The sequence below is a fragment of the Curcuma longa genome, chromosome 7, assembly GCF_044706935.1.
Source record: "Curcuma longa cultivar G26 ecotype Majalengka, Jawa Barat chromosome 7, ITB_CL_G26_1.1, whole genome shotgun sequence".
NCBI lineage: Eukaryota > Viridiplantae > Streptophyta > Magnoliopsida > Zingiberales > Zingiberaceae > Curcuma > Curcuma longa.
In genome coordinates this window covers 7,901,506-7,918,240 of record NC_133867.1, presented here as the reverse complement: position 1 = coordinate 7,918,240, position 16,735 = coordinate 7,901,506, and the positions used below count along the sequence as shown (strand labels likewise).

Here is a 16,735-nt window from a genome sequence, read left to right as displayed (position 1 = left end):
CAGACCTTGAACTTTCCAGATGGTTTGCTGTTTAGTTGCCTTCCGACCAATTCATTTACCCTCACCGTCATGGTCAAGGTTGTGGGGCTTGCTCACTCTTTCTTCCCTCTTCCTCTTCCTCCTACTCCTAGTTCCTGTCCTTATAAAAACTTACTGTTTCTTCCACCTGCTGAAACATAGATGATTAAAGCACCAAGTCAAAGAAAATGGATTTGATATCTGCAGATATTTAATTATTGCATATCAATCCCCATCAAAATCAGACTCATCACTCTGTTCGTGGTAAATCTCAGTGAAGCCGAGTGACTGTCATGATGCTCATGGATAGTCATCGTCTTCCTTGGGAGTGCATAAAAATAGTTAATTTGGTTATCAAATTAATCCAGGGTTAAGTATCAATGCATTACACCCTGTCACTGTCCTCTAATTCATGCTCAAGTACTTATTATTGTTGTTCCTGATGACTTCAATATGCTTTTACATTTATATATGCATAGTAGTTTGAAGAGCTGATCTTCTTACCTGTCATCTAAATTATTGTTGCTAAATTTGTGTACCTAAATGGAACTATCAAGCAATAAATAGATAGCTCAGGTTCTTCAATCAGTCTTATTATGTCTGATTCAGCACACGTGCTATCAGCTCCAACACACTAGATCAACCAAAGAGATCAGATATTTATTGAAGAAGATATTGAGACTTATTCAGTCATTTTCAATAATATCTTCTGAATCAGAGAAAGAATGAGAAAGGACAAAAATATTTGACTTCTTTGGTCCTCTCAAAATTAAATTTATCAATTGTATTATCTAACATTTCTCAATCTTAAATTTTAATTATCTTCAATTTATCTTTTATCTTTCACACCAAGTTGGATCTTGAATTTGTTGAAAAGATTAACTCTCAGTGGTTTAGTAATATATCGATGACTTGTTCATCAGTCATCACATATACTAGCTCCATGTTTTTGTATTTTGTATGCTTCAAATTTGAATGAAAGTGCACATTAATAAACTTGCTTCTTTGATAGAGAAGAAAAGGGGTCTACTTTCCTTTGCTCCACAATCACCATCCTTTAATTGTGGTGAGATTTTGTTCATCTTGAGATTTCTCATAAACATGTTGACATCTAAGTAAAGCTTTTAGTTGAATGCTTCAATTCTCACAGATGTTGGCGAGCGAGGGATAAAAAATACAATTGTGATCATTCAAGCTCTTATACAACTATACTAGAAATGATAGAGAATGGAAGAGTAGTGGATACTCACAATTAGATTAGTAAAACAATACTATTACTCAAATATTTCTTCCAACACATTCTACTAGTCTCTACTCTAATACCTGTACATAAGGTTATGCTTTTATTCCCTAGGAACATTAATTTTCTGTTTGAAAATTCTACTCATCTCCTTAAAATTAATCATCCTTGAAAATTTTACTATTTAATTTAACTCTGATAGTAGCTTTTGTAGAGATTTATAAACACCAACAGAGCTAGCATGTCTACTTCCCAATCCATGAAAAACTAAATTATTTTTATTTAATGCTGCAAGATATTAATTCAAAGACAACAGAGCTATCATCTCCACCTTTTTTTTTAAACCCACATTTATGTGTTTGTTTTTTTAGGTCTCGTGTTTCTGGCTCTGGGAAGGAAGAAAGACGTGAAACATGATGTGATACAAATGATATTGATGGCAATTGGGCCATGAGATAGGAATATGACCGGTGCAATATGTGGAAGAGCAAGATGTATGACTTTGATTTCTTGTCGGCAACATTTCAGATTCTTGCTTCTGGATTACCGAATATTTAATGCATATGCATGCCAATGTTTTGACTTCATTCTGATCAGGTCAATATTCACATTTTTCTTCAGCTTTTGTGCCTGCAGAACGATACTGATGATCTTCTCTTTCTCTCGTCAAATATGGAGACGAGTCTGCAGCAGATACCTCACCAATAACAAGGGAAGTGATCTAGTCTCCAAAAAAGTTGCACTATTAGATCTTATGAAATTTAAGCCTAATGTTGCTGCAACAGCTCTATAATCTATTTGAGAATCAAACTCCTGCAATGGACTTGAAGATCTCAATATTGCGACAATTCTAGATCGAGAAAGATATTGGCATACATATGTGACAATGATGGAAGGAAGAAGACCTCATTGCTCGTGTGGCAATAGCTCGAGAACAAAGACCAATATGATAAATTTAAGTTTCGAGTTGCTTTCAGAGGTGGATTTAGTGTAATTAATTTTAAGTTTCCTTTTAGGCGTGCATCATGTGTTATCCGTCCTTTTTATTTGTTTTTCAATCTTTTGATCTCGCTTCAACCATGTGTCGGCCCATCATATTGCATGGTGTGTAAGGTTACAGTAGCTTTGGGACATAATTGAGTTGGTTATGACGGAGCAGAGTTGTTGAAATGGGCAAGAGTCAAATTTCAACAAAGCCGAGGTAATGTCCTTTTCCGTCATGGCCAATTGCAGTTTCCTGATTTACCTCATCACAGATGATCGTGAGACCGATCATATGGAGTCGCTGGAGTGACGGATTTTAATTTTTGCTGAAGTAGGGCTACAATAGGTGTGATAGATAAGATAGGTGCAAGATTTGCTTGGAGGGCAGTGTTGGAAAAACGTGAATGGAAAAAAGAGTGGATGGAAGGAGATTTCATTGTGAAGGTGAGTTAAGTCTCTTATTCAAAATTAAGTGGCATTAAGATTGATTTATATCACAACTATAGAAGTTATGACAGATCAGTTGAGGCAAATTTGCCTAAAACGGATTGGTTAATATTTTATCACATGGATCAATTTTTTCTTGCTTGTTCATATGTGTACCGAATATATTACTGTATTGAATCAGATGTTAATGGCTAATCGGTAACCACTCAGACAATAATGATTGACCATGGATACCTAACGGCTGTCATTATATCTCGGACATTGAATGGTAATTACTCGATCATTCAATGTAGCTAAGGGTCGAAACTTCTATATAAAGAGGTTGTTACAGGGATAATATATGGGGACCCCTGGTTCTACGTGAATCTGATCCTGGTCTCACCCAAAGGTCCGTCGGCGGCATCTTTAGGCTTGATTGATCAAGTGCTCTCTCTCTATTCGTTCGAGGAAGCCATTAGACGACATCCCATTCGGACATGACTCCGTTCGGCCATATCCCCATTCGGCCATGTCCCCATTCGGCCATGACTCCATTCGGCCATGACCGCATTCGGCCATGTCCACATTCGGCCATGTCTTCATTCGGCCATATCTCCATTCGGCCATGTCTCCATTCGGCCATGACTCCATTCGGTCATATCTCCATTCGACCATGTCTCTATTCGGCCATGTCCCCATTCGGCCATGTCTCCATTCGGTCATATTCTCATTCGGCCATGTCTCCATTCGGTCATGTCTCCATTCGATTACACCTCCATTCGGCTATACCGTCAATTGAGTCACTTAGTGGTCGGATCGTCAGCCGGCCACCACCCTTGCCCTTCGAACCTCTCTTTAAGTCGAATCGCTGGATCGCCCTACAGTGCCCTGGCATATCCTATCATGACTTCTGACAAGCCCACACCCCCATTTATTACCGCCATCCCTTTGACACCAGCATGGGCTGCGACAAGATAGATGGCGCCAGTGATGGGACAGGGGACTCGATTGTCCCTGACACCTCATTAATATTGATGGGATATTCCTTAAATGATGACGTGATAGGTATACACGCTCATCTCTCCTTAAAACGACACTACTGTTCAGGTCATGCCTTGTCCTTCTGCTTTCATTCCTCATGCTCGTTTTTTCTTTTATCGTGTACCCCACTCAATATCTCTTCCCGTGATAATGTTTAGGTACATGCTCAATTCGCCACGAACAACCTATATTAGGTTGGGATAGTGGTTTTGCCATTATATTTTGGAAAACAGACGTTCAATGTTACCTTATAGTACCATTGGAGAGGATAAATCTATTTTAAGAAAATTATGCCGAACAATGATCTTGGCTTCTCTCCTTTCTGACTCGGTATCGCTTTCTCGACTTGGCACTTAGCGATCCACTTGGGCTCGAACGACACTTGGCAGTTGGATAACTCGGCCAACTTGGTACTCAACATCTTGACTCGGCATTAGGTCACTCTCTTGGACAACACTCTGATTTCTCACACGGGCTTGGGAAGCACTCAGATAACTCGGATCTCACAACACTCGGGAACACTCGGTATTCATTCAGTGATGTCCCATTTGGACTTGAAAAGCCAACTCAAAAAGCTTAATAGTCGGCGACTCGGCCCTGGGCAACCGGCTACTCGGCCAACTCAACGATGGTGCTCTTCCAGCAGCGGCCCTGACCAACCTTCCCAAGCGAGAGTTCAGCACACCAGGCCATCGACAGAATTCGACTCTTTATGATCAGTGGTCAAAGGTTCTTGAGGGGTGTTGAGTGATTGACCCCCTGCAACTGCACCCCCTTCCAGTTCTTGTTCTGTTGCGATGTTTGTGGTAAATAATCCTCTTTCTTTCACATCCAATCCAAACTTGTGCATCACGAGAACACATCAATTATTTTTATAAGGGAAAAAGAAAACCTATTTGTCGAAATCACAATCTGATTCAATCCCTCAAGTTATATCGAGAGAGACTGTGGCCTTGTTCTTCCTCTCCCACCACATAAACCCTGCAGATTGCGTGAGGCTCAGGAATTGCGACTGTGACGCCAAAAACACACAACAAAATGAAGCCAAACGTATCGATCCATACAAACAATTAAGCTTTCTAACACGGAAATGGAAAAAGAAAAAGAAAAAGAAAAGAAAAGAAAATTATCAATCAAGATGCCATTTTGATGTCTTCTCTTCTTCCTCTTCCCTTTGATCTGTCGTTGATGAAATCCCTGATGTGTGTCAACATCTCGCTGGTCCGCGCTTGTGACAGAGGGTAATTATGGAGGATTTGGAAGGCATGCCCGACTCCGGCCATCGTTACCTGGTCGACTCTGACGCCGGCGCTGCTCATCGCCTTGCAGAACTCTCCGCTCCGGTCCCTCAGAATGTCCAACTCCGAGTCGCACACCAGCAGAGCAGGAAGCCTCGAGGCCTCCTCCGCCGGCATCTTCGCCGCGAGGGGGTTGCACCACCGGTGGTCCCGGTCCGCCCCCGCCGGCAGGGCCATCCGCCAGTAGCAATCCGACGTCGCCAGGCTCAGCGCCGACTTCGAGGATTGCGGCAGGTTCGTCTCCGACCATGTCCGCGCCGCGCCGCCGAAGAACGGCTGGATTAGAATCACTCCCCGGAGAGGCGCTGCCGCCTCGGACTTGGCATCGCTGGATCAAAAATGTTAAAAAAATTGTATCTTGAGAGAATTTACTTCCGAAAATTTTGATTTTTTTGTTTTTTTGCTTCTTTTTCTGAAGATTTGCTTACTTTTTTAGTGCCGCGTGGTAGGCGATGGCGGCGCCGGCGCTGTCACCGGCGAGGAACACGCGGCTGAAATCGCAGAGGCGGCGCCACCGCGCGAGCTCGCCGGAAGCGCAATGGATCACCCACCGCAACACGGCGAGGCCGTCCTCGTACGCCGCGGGGAGTGGATGCTCCGGCGCGAGGCGGTAGTCGGCGGACAGCACCGCGCAGTTGGCGCGCGCGGCCAAGCGGGCGGCGAACTCGTGGTAGCATCTCCAGGCGGCGGAGCCGACGCAGAAGCCGCCGCCGTGGAAGTAGACGAGCAGGGGCAGGGCTTGGAGCTTGGGGAGGAGGTAGAGACGGGCGGTGAGACCTCCGGCGACGATCAATTCCTCACAGACGACGTCGGGGTCGGGAGTCGAGGCGGAAGGGACGCTAGCGACGGCGGGGAGGCGCTCCACGTGGCCGTCCCTGTAGAGCCTGATGAGTCCACGGACCTCTTCCGTGGCAGGGCCATGGTCGTCGCCGGTGACTGGTTGGTGTTGTGGGTTGATGTCGTCGTCACGCAGCTGTGCACGACGAGAAGCCCCCATCAACTGCTGATTCCGGCACTCGGCGGCGGCGGCGGCGGCGGCGGCGGAATGGCAATGCATCTTTGAACGATTTTTTGTGTCTAATTTTATAGTGAAAAGGAGTTGCAATTCGCGTCTAATTTTATACTAAAATAAAATCAAAATGCTTTTATATTCATTTTTTTTTAAAAAAAAATTGTTTGTGAAATTTAATTTTCACCTCAGGATTTAATCCTTTTAAATAGAATTTAAAAAATCATATCATTTTAATTTAATATATTAATAATTAAGGGCAGAAATTTAATTTATTGAGGTATTTTAACAAATTTAAAAATCGACTATCAATAAATCATAAAACACATGGGCAAAATAATATTGTCTTAAATATAATTATTAATCTAAAAAAAGTACGACTAATTTAAAAATATATATCGCACTAATTAGCAAGTAATCTCTATCATCGGACTAATAATCTTACTTTATTAAAGAGTCTACACACAAAGACAAATGAAAAAATTTCATGTGAAACGGATATTTTTCTAGTTAGAAGATTGCTATTAGTATTATTTAAAATTAAAATTATTTTTAAATAATAGTAACAAAATTAATTTTTTATTCTTAAAATTTTAAATCGATCTAAAATCATAAACGTTTTTTAAACAATTTAAACTGTAAAATTTTTTAAATAGTTAGAAATATATAACATATTTTAATTGCATTTATGTTTAATAAATAATGGGCAATTTAAAGTTAAAGAATAGTGTGTGATTTCTTAAATATATGTGTCATAATTGATGTCGAAATTAAACTTTAAAATGTATTACTATTGGGTAATTAATTAATTGTATGTATTAAATTAACTCGTACTGAATATTTAATTGTAAATATTTCTCATATAATTTAAAGTTACAATTATCATAAATAGTGGATGGAATTAATTATATTAATAAAAAGTAGATAAAAATAAGGATAAAATAATTTATCAAATGAAAGAACTTTTAGAAAATATACATTAAATATTATAAATTCGGCAATATTAAATTAACTAATTTCCGAATGTTGCATGAATTCTTAATAGATTAATAATAGTAATCAATAAAAATCATTTAGTTAGATCTCGGGAGATGATATTGTCAAATTAGTAGCTATTATTACTATTATTTTAAAATGCTTATAATCGATCGTTTAGTTTGAAAATTAAATAATTTAATCATAAATATTATAGATAAATAACTTTTAACAAATAAGAAAAATAAAAGACATCGTAAGGATAAGGATAGATTTAATTGGTGAGCAATTCTGAATTCATCATAATTTGATATGACAACTAAGAGAAGTCGGTGATTTTTTAAAATTATAAATAAGTTAAAATTATTATAGAGTCAAGAAAACATATTTTTATTGATATGACAACAACGTTTCCTATGCATCTTATCAAGTAAATGTTGATATATACATAGATATAAACAAAAAATGTTGATATTTTAATTTATTCAAATCTATACCTTTTGTTTATTATATTAAATGGTGTGAAGATCATACTTAAGAAAAGAGAGAGAACAATAAATTGCACGAATGATTTAAATTTCATGAGATGCATAATTAGATTAATGAATATGATATATGATGGATAATAGTAAGGAGTAAATAAAAAAGAGTTGTTTTCTTGTAGCCATGTGGCTTGTTTTTGATTGATGTTAATCTACTAATAAACCAACGTGGGACATATGGCCCTATCAATAAGGGTCAAATCCTTCAATTGGGATTTAAATTATTTTTTATTGAATGTTCAACCACCTCGATGAGTTGGATTGAACTAAGTTTTAACTATAGTCAAATCGTGTCTCCAATTAAATGGAGATGAGTTAAATCTTTTTTTCTCTTCAAATCATCGAAAATGTTCCACTTTAATTTTTTATCCAAAAAAAAAACATCTCACTCCACCATATTTAAATTACTTAATTACCTTTCAGTATGGTTTAATATTTAATTTCTGAATTGATCGGATGCAAAATAATAATTATAAAATCATAACTGTAACAATATGAATAATAATGATAGAAATTTATGTTGTAATAGCTATAAAATCGTAACTGCTACAACATAAACAAGAATGATAAAAATTTATATTATAATAGTTATGAAATCATAATTAATATAACACATTAGACCAACTCAAAATTTAGGTAGAAAATAACAATACTAAATAACATTCGAGAACAATTGAATAATTATATATGATTGAACAGTAGGATGAAACATTCTTTTGATAAAAAAATCAAAATAAAAAATTTAAATTATAATAATTACAAAATCATACTATTTAATAGTACTAAATAATATTGAACATTACTCAAAAACAACTAAATAATTATAGATAACTGAACAGTAGAATTAAGACACCCTTTTGATATTTTGAAACATTCTTTTGATGATTTGAAAAAAATGAGTTGGGAGTTTTTTTTATAGGGGTCAAATGTTTCTTCTTCCTTGTTACCAAACAAACATCAGTTTACTCATTGATTCTGAATATTAACAAACAAGTTTAACCAATGAGCTTGCTTAATGAATTGAGGCTAGAGAGGAATTAAACATGAAGATCCATTAAGTTTAAGCCACAAATACAAACTGAGCAGCTACAATTCAACCAAGTTTGCCCCCCAGACATTCACATATAAGATTGGTGTGGAGGCTGATAGCCGATGCCAGAATAGCTCCCATAGCTGGATGAGGGAGGTTGTTGTTGTGGTAGTGGTGGTGGTGGTCGTGGTGGTTCAGTGCCCATATAATTTGCATAGCTGTTTGGAGCAGCACGAAATCCTGTGTTTGGGTAGCTCCCGTAGCTCGACGAAATGCTGCCATGCGCTGCCGAGGGAATTCCTCCATCGGCGTGCAATCCAGAGGTCGAGTAGCTTCGGAAGCTCGACGAGATGCTGCCATATGCTGCAGTTGGGGCTCTTTGATCCGGATAGTGATATGACCTTGGCGAACGCACTTGCTGCCCATATGCACTGAGCACGGGTGCTTCATAGGCTGGTGAAACATCGTATGGGCGCCTTGTGGCCATGCCTCCTGCATAAGCTCCCCTGTGGTCGGCGGCAGCCAGTGGTGGTGGTGGCCGCTGCCAGACATCGGCTGTGGGAGGATACCTGCGAGGTGCGCGATAACTTCCACCGCGACGATACTTTTTTGATTGAAACTTTGCGGCTGCATTGCTGGTTCGCTTCTTGTTGGCTCTCACCTTTTCAAGCTGAGCAACTTGCTTCTGTAGAGGCTCACGGGGATACTCATCATGAAGTTTGTACTCCTCGATACATTTAATTACGGCCCGGAGGGCGCCTAGCTCCTTTGCGACGGGGTCATTGCATAAAAGAATTGCATTTCAGAAGACTAATTGAAAAAATGATACCATTTCAAGCGATTGAAAAAGGTAATTATCAAAGAGTATAACACTGATAGCACAATTTTCATATTTTCACAATGGTATTCGAAGACATGAATACCTGAGTGACAGCAGCTTTCTCCCCATTACTTTTGTCGGCATCTTTGGAATGCGCCAAATATGCCTTCAATAAAGGCACAGGAGGGAACCTATCGGTTAGCTCGAATGACTGTATCAAGCGAACTGCATCAATCTGCCTACCCTTTTGAACCAGCTCTTCGACCAGGTCTGCATTCCCAAAACAGAGGATAAAACGGCAGATTGCATATAAAAGAAAGAACTAACTCTAAGAATTTTCAGCAGTCATTAATGGGTCACCCTGATTGTTTTTAGCCATGCATCTCCAATATGGAGCATCGTAAGGCAATCTTACAAGCATAAAGTGACCGAGTAACTAGTACTCTTGAGGGCAGTACTCAAGATACCAACCTGGTACTTTATGTGCCAATCCAAGAGAACGGCAAAACTCAGGCGCACGCCTGCAACTAGAGACAGCTACAATAAGCTTGCAAAGCTCGTCCTCATCATTTTCTGGTGCAATGCTAAAAGTAGCAAGCAGTTGTAGGTATGCTTGTGCTTCCAATGAACTAGAAGCATCTAAGTTTAAACTGGCCAACTTCGGCTTCCATTTATTGGCAATTTCTGTGGCCTTCTGTTTAATTTCAGAGCTCAAGAGGTAGTTAACACCTGGCTCTGTTGAAGGAAATAGAAGGGAAGCAGATTCCATCAATAAGAGACAGCTTCTGCGCATACCCTGAAGGGTATTATCCTGATTCCCTTGTGAACTAGGTTGGTCAAGAGGATAGAAGACCTCTAAAGATTCCAGCACTAAAGAGGCTGGTTCAGTTGCATATTTCAATGCTAACGGAAGTTCCTCACGTAGGCTGGTGAATCTGGTGCGGTTCTTCGTATCTATGATATACTTCAAAAGACCCTTTGCATCCATCTTTTCGCAAAGTTCCTTCAACCGAGGCTGAACCTCACCTGATGCTTCATCAGGATTTTTCCCCTTTGAAGCAAGAGATGGGGCATTTTTATCATCAAAAGAGGTGCCTACCTTTTGCCCTTTGCTTACCTTGGTATCAATTGGCTCAGGAGATTCCACCTTGTACTTATGCCGCGCATCTGCTATGGCTGAAACAGCCGAGTCCCTGAGCTCTTGTAGTCGGGCCAATGAAGCAAGTTCTTTTGCAGAAACAATAGCCTCCTTTTCAGCAATCAAAGCACGAGCTACTGCTTGCTTTTCCTCCAATACCTTCTCCTTTGCCTTTACTTCATCCAATTTATCCTTCAATGAAATTTCAAGACTATGAAAATATTCTTTGATCTCATCCCACTTAACCTTGTCTTGTATAGATGAGTTTATGTGAGACTCCAGGTCAGAAAATGCCTTAGCAAGTTCTTCCAGCATCATTGTTGCTGATTCAATGCCTTTAAACACTTCAGTATCAGTCATCCTGTTGGGCCTGTTACAATGATAACTTGAGGACAGTTGCACACTGTAAGGGTTCACATTGTGCTAGAAGAGACAGCATCTACCAAATTGACTTAGACACAAAAACAAGAATTTATAGGTTTAACAAACACGCGTTCACAGTCACATACTAAAGCAATACTACTATATTTTAGGCTAGCATTTCTTGATGATTTCCATTATATATAACTTGTTCGACATATTTTGATGATAAGAGGGAGAGGGCAGAAGCTTGATGGTAGAACTTCATTTTCATAGTATGGATAAACATGAGTAGAAGTTCAAAGCCTTCACATATCAATTACTTCTACAGATGCACAATACATATATGTTTAAGAAAATAAACGAAACCAGCCCAAACTAGATAACCAGTTACATGCAAAGATTGCAAGTGATAACGCAATAATGTTGTCGGAAACCATTCACTGGTCAGCTTACAAGACCCTTAAAATGTTGCGAATGATCTTTTCTACTCCCCATATACTAGGAACCCATGCCACAAAGGGCTTTTGGGGGAAGGAACAGATAGGAAAGGAACGGGAGAGAGAACACTTTCGGAGGGGAAAGACGAAAGATAACTTCTTTCACGTGTTTGCTAAGCTCATTTTAAGACAGGAATGGAAAGACTATCTTGCACTATGCGCATCCTCAATCAAACCAGCACTGAATTTCTCACTCGACGATGATCAGCGAACCTTATAGGCTAAATTAAACAATAAGATAAAGTTACACACGACGACACTCTTATAGCCAACTCAAAATCGAACAAATCCGAGCAAAGGCGCATATGATCCGCACTATGAAATCCTACTACCAAAAACTCAGCAGACCGAGCAGATAATCTTCAAAGAACCCTAAAACAGGGGGGAAATGGTTAGAGAAAGGGCAATTCACCTTCTGCGGATCGGAAAGCCAAACAGCGCAGGCACGGAGGAAATGGAAGGACCCAGGCGACCAGCGGATGAGATCGCAAAACCCTAAATAAACGGGAAAGGCACCGCCTGGGGACGACGAGGAGGAACGAAGATAGCCGTCGATCATTCCCACGGCTGAGATCGCTCGGCTTTCAACAGGCCAACATTGGGCCTAATTTTAACTGGGCTTCGGCCCAATTTCTGCTAAAGAACGATGATTTAGGCTCACGTGACTCAATTATATCCTCTTTAACAAAGATAAAACACAAAATATTATATCATTTATACAAATTAAAATTGTGAATATATAATTTTATTAATGCAATCTTTTTTATTCATTTTTTATTGCAATATAATTGTGTAACCAAACTAAATTCACATAATGCATTTTGAAGCATACTTTTTTTTTAAATGCATTTTGTAAATTATATAATTTATTGTTGACCAATGAAATATTTGAATCTATTCATGCACCCCATTACATCAAATCACCTACATTTTAATATTAAAAAAATATGAATTATACACAATTTTATTTTGATATAATGAATATGTTCTACATACAATTTCCTTGCCCATTGACTTTTTTATTTTCCTTCTTGAGTTCTTTCATCTCCCTCCCTTCTTTCCTCCTCTCATGCATGAGCTAGCTCTCTTCATCTTTTCTCATTAGATGGAAGTCAATTAAACAAGATCATCAAGAATAAAGGTAGAGTTTCTTTCTTGATCTAATTATTATTATTTTTTAAAATTTCTTGAGTTGATTTATATTTCACATATTGAGTTTGTTTGTTTGTTTGTTCTTGGATATTTTTCTCATGATCAATAATAGAATAATTAGTATTTTGTGGATTTGGTTTTTAAAACTATTTAATAATCATAAAACTTTTGAACTATAGCAAATTTTCATAATTTTCATGGCATTAGATCGATTTTATTATTTAATCTCTTATAAATATAAATTTTATTTTTATCCTGATTTTTAAATTTCCTATTAATTAATTTTGAAAAATGTCATAAAATTTGGCAGTAATAACTGTTACTCCAAAGTGCACTCTTTTGCTCGGCGATCACACAAAACCGAAAACCTTTTTTTTGTCGATTCTCTTCCTGATGGATGAACTCGCCGTTCGCCCGCGAGCGTCGTGCGATCGTAATGCTCCCGACGCAAATCTGTAGCTCGCATTAGACAGATCTTTGCTACTTCTCTTTGAAGCAGGCAGATCTTTCATGATGAAAAACGGTCGCGTTGCGAGCGATGGTCGGGTAACGTTCGAAGAAGATTTGGGTTGCATCGACTACCATCTTCTTTTGTTTTCTGTTCCGAGTGTTTGCTTTGGTTGGTAGCACAATCTCCATAGAATCTTCTTCGTCGATGGGAGGCAGGATGGAGTCCTCCTTCTTCACTTTCTGGTGAGGATTTCACCTAATGGTACGGCCTTTTCTGGGTCATGATTTACTTTCAGCATGAAGGTGCCTCTTTTCTCGCGATTGGGATCGGCTTGATTCTTGTTCGACTCTGTTTGGGGTCGAATGATGGATCTGCCTGTGGTAGACTTCACTATGGGTGTTTTTTTTTTCACTTGAAAATCTGATCTTGGTGCGTTTCTGAAGATTAGGGCAGTTTCTCATTTTGACGGATCAAGATTGTTGAATGTTTTTGCATGCTAGAAGTTGCCTAGAACTGCGATCTTCATTTCCTGAGGTTTCCTTAGGTTACTTTCCCTGTCTCTTCCGGGTTTCAGTATATACACAAAGTTAATTTGTTCTTATTCCATTTATAGGATTTGTGTTTGTTGATAGTAAATAATTAAAATTAGCCTCTGAGAGATCTCTTATCAATCAGTTTAAAATGAAAAGAAGAACTATCCTTGAAACTAACATAGTTCAGCTATTGATTATTTTTATTTTTCTGATTTCCACTGAAAGCAATGACTTAATGGGTCTCAAGAGATCAGAAACGAGTTCTTGTTAGAGTTGCTCCATCTTTTCTATTCCGTTTCTTTCTACAAAGAAGGTCTTTTTTTTTTCCTTATAGGTTTTTTTTTACCATATCTAGAGTTTATCTTCTGCATCAACAATGTATATCTAGAGTTTATCTTCTGCATCAACAATGTAGATGGAACACTCAAACTGTGTGATTGTTCAATGCAATGACATATTGAATGCTGTCATTGACCAACTGCATTGATCCAGTTGGTATTGATCTGGCAATATATAATAAGTTAATAATGTTTCAATCCTGTGTATGCCAACAAATTATACTGCTCATGTGGCATACGGCTATGCTTATCTAAATTTCACCTTTTCACCATAGTCTCATTGCAAGATTATCTCACTTTCCCTCTTATGTAAACTTTCTTGTGCAGGTCCTGATTGTAACCTCCTCATGATCAATGGCACAAAAGGAAGTCAATATCCAGGAAATAACAGTGAAGAGTGGCACAGAAAGATGTACCAGGAAATGCTCAACTGACATTGTAATTGCTAATGATTCTTCAGTTTCTTCCATCAGAAGTGAAAAGCCTCTACCTCATTATCTAAGAGATTCTACAGGTTCTTGCCATGATATCTGTAAGTATGGGAGGAAACATGATTCTGTAACCAAGTCTAAGCTTCCCCAAAAGCCCCTACCTCGTTATCAAAGAGCTTCTACTGGCTCCTGCCATGATATGTGCAAGTATGGACAGAAGCATGAATCTGAGATTGTGTCTAAACGACGCCCCTTTCTCTCCAAATCAGGTGGCAAGTTGAGATTGAGAGATGAATCGCTTCTAGCAAGCAACCTAAATGTGGACGTTGGTAAGAATAGGGTTACAATCAAGAAGAAATACTCATCCCAGAAAGATGAGCTTTCTAAGAAATCTGCTGATAGTAATCTGAAGGCTGGATTAAAACTCAAGGATGATGGAACTTCAGAGGAATATATAGATATCAAGCTTGAAGCTGTGTCATCGTGCTCCAAAAGCAGTGTTACTGGTGATCAGAAAGTTCTTCGAACATCAGAATGTAAAGAGGCTGGTTCAAAGCTCAAGGAAGATGGAACTGCTGAGGAATATGTAGATATTAAGTTTCAATCTGTGTTGTCGTTCCAGGAAAGCAGTGTTTTTGCTGATCAGGAAATTCTCCGAACATCAGAAACTCAGGTCGAAGGAATTAATTTAAAGGATGAAACTAAGAAACAAGTCATCAAACTGAAGACTCTGAACAAGTCAGATTCATTCTGTTACAAGAGTAAAATTGGCAAGCAGAAAAATTCACCTTCTGCAAAAGAAATTGGCACATTTCAAAGGTCAGGTGCTATCACAAATAAAAACTCAACTTTCCTGGAACCCACTGCATCTTCTAAAGCTAAGCTTGTTAGGCAGAGATCTTTAACTACGCATGACAAACATTCGGATCTGAATCATAATTCATCAGTGTCTCAGGTAAATGGAAAGTATGCAGCATCTAAGAAAAATGGGTTAACCAAGGAGAAGGAAAAAACTGGTAATGCTAGTGAGATAACAAAAACAACAGAAAAGAATATACTGAGACCATCTACAGCTTCTCCATCTCTCAAGCATGTTAGTGATGGCATTTTGAGTTTGAGGCAAAGAACGGACAAGATTGTGAAAGAAGCTACTCTAACAGAGAATCAAGTTTCAAAAGCTGAGCATGATACTGAGTTCAGTGTTGAGAAAACATTGTTGGTTGTCAATAACTCCTTGGGAAAGGTTGATTTAGATTCCTCAGAGCAGAAAGTCTTGGAAGTGGAGAATGTTCTATCTGAACTGCAAAAACAAACACTCGTGAAGCATGAAAGTAATGAAGAGAAGACATTTCAAGCCGTTGATGAGATACCCAAGAAGGTCAATTTGGATTCTTTGGAGGAGAAATTAATAGAAGAGGAGAATGTTGACACACATTTCCTCGTTGAAGAATTGTTGGGACTGGAGAATGTTAACTTGAATACAGATCAGGAATCACCTGAAGCAAACCATGTCAATGCAGATCTTGCAGAGCAGAAAGCACTTGACCCAGAGAATATTGATAGTGGTAGTGTAGCATTGAACTCTGATGACTTGAAATTCATTGAACCAGAAAATAATGACATCAAATTCCCAGAGAAAAATTTCTTGAAGCCAGAGGAAATTGATTATGAATCCTTAGAAATGGAACCTACCCAGTTGAAATTGCTCAAGGCAGAGAATGGGTTAACAATGCAAAAGATTCTGAAACCAGATGATATGGTTCTTACTTCCCTAGCTCTGAAACATCATGACAACAAATTGTATGAACAAGTCAATACTGATAATTCCTCGGAGCAAAATTTAGTGAGCCCAGATACCATGGATATTAGTTCTCCAGTATTGAAATCTGATTGCGACCAATTGGCTACAGATGATGAAGAAAAGGTTGAGGTATCTGAGTACTCATATTCCGAGCAATCTGAAGTGGAGCCTGAGCATGAAGTGGAAAAGGACAAAAGCAATTGTGAACCCTCAAAAAGCAAAGAGAGGAGGTCGAAAAGAAACACAATCATCCATCCAGAAGATACAAATCCTACATCACATAAATTAAAATTCAGGAGAGGCAAGACAATTGAGCTCCAACCTGAAAGCTGTGGTCCAAGAAGGCTGAGGTTTAGGAGAAGAAGAACAATGGATGGGAGCGCTGAAGACATTCAAACAGAAAGGAAGAACTTCAGAAAGAGTGAGATAACTGAACCAGCAAATGCTTCTAGTGCAGAAGCTCAAGGCATTATGTTGAAGCATCAAGATATGCAGGAGAAAAATGATGAACGAGTATTGTTCAACAATGTGATTGAAGAAACTGCAAGCAAGCTTGTGGAGACCAGGAAGAGCAAGGTGAAAGCATTGGTTGGCGCCTTTGAAACTGTGATCTCTCTTCAAGATAAAAAACTAGAATCTACAACCTAA

The 16,735-nt window shown here is 38.7% G+C and overlaps 3 protein-coding genes across 4 annotated transcripts; 1 reads left to right on the top strand and 2 right to left on the bottom strand.

Annotated features, from left to right (window-relative positions):
* Positions 1-4,691: 4,691 nt before the first annotated feature.
* Positions 4,692-6,036, bottom strand: LOC141831748 (putative carboxylesterase 17). Its single transcript, XM_074719152.1, has 2 exons — positions 5,436-6,036; positions 4,692-5,335 (listed from the first exon to the last, which is right to left on the bottom strand). The coding sequence occupies exons 1-2, from the start codon at positions 6,002-6,004 to the stop codon at positions 4,843-4,845; spliced, it is 1,062 nt and encodes a 353-aa protein (XP_074575253.1). The 5' UTR covers positions 6,005-6,036; the 3' UTR covers positions 4,692-4,842.
* Positions 6,037-8,473: 2,437 nt separating this feature from the next.
* On the bottom strand, positions 8,474-11,881 carry LOC141831925 (FRIGIDA-like protein 4b). 2 transcript variants are annotated; one of them, XM_074719348.1, is made up of 4 exons: positions 11,794-11,881; positions 9,855-10,906; positions 9,487-9,653; positions 8,474-9,329 (listed from the first exon to the last, which is right to left on the bottom strand). In XM_074719348.1, exons 2-4 carry the CDS (start codon positions 10,879-10,881, stop codon positions 8,652-8,654), a joined length of 1,872 nt encoding a protein of 623 aa, XP_074575449.1. In that variant the 5' UTR covers positions 10,882-10,906; positions 11,794-11,881; the 3' UTR covers positions 8,474-8,651. The 2 variants fall into 2 exon arrangements, with proteins under 2 accessions (XP_074575449.1, XP_074575448.1); XM_074719347.1 differs by having other exon boundaries at positions 9,855-10,891.
* Positions 11,882-14,209: 2,328 nt separating this feature from the next.
* On the top strand, positions 14,210-16,735 carry LOC141831475 (uncharacterized). The gene has a single exon (XM_074718833.1). It carries the CDS (start codon positions 14,210-14,212, stop codon positions 16,733-16,735), a length of 2,526 nt encoding a protein of 841 aa, XP_074574934.1.

Bases quoted from the DNA above. Each gene is read 5' to 3' on its own strand.
- LOC141831925 (XM_074719348.1), bottom strand. From the start codon at position 10,881: ATGACTGATACTGAAGTGTTTAAAGGCATTGAATCAGCAACAATGATG. The intron at 9,654-9,854 runs GTTGGTATCTTG...TTGGGAATGCAG, and splicing joins ATTGGCACATAAAGTACCAG to ACCTGGTCGAAGAGCTGGTT. The intron at 9,330-9,486 runs GTATTCATGTCT...CCCGTCGCAAAG, and splicing joins AGAAAGCTGCTGTCACTCAG to GAGCTAGGCGCCCTCCGGGC.
- LOC141831748 (XM_074719152.1), bottom strand. From the start codon at position 6,004: ATGGGGGCTTCTCGTCGTGCACAGCTGCGTGACGACGACATCAACCCA. The intron at 5,336-5,435 runs GTAAGCAAATCT...TTTTTGATCCAG, and splicing joins TACCACGCGGCACTAAAAAA to CGATGCCAAGTCCGAGGCGG.
- LOC141831475 (XM_074718833.1), top strand. From the start codon at position 14,210: ATGGCACAAAAGGAAGTCAATATCCAGGAAATAACAGTGAAGAGTGGC.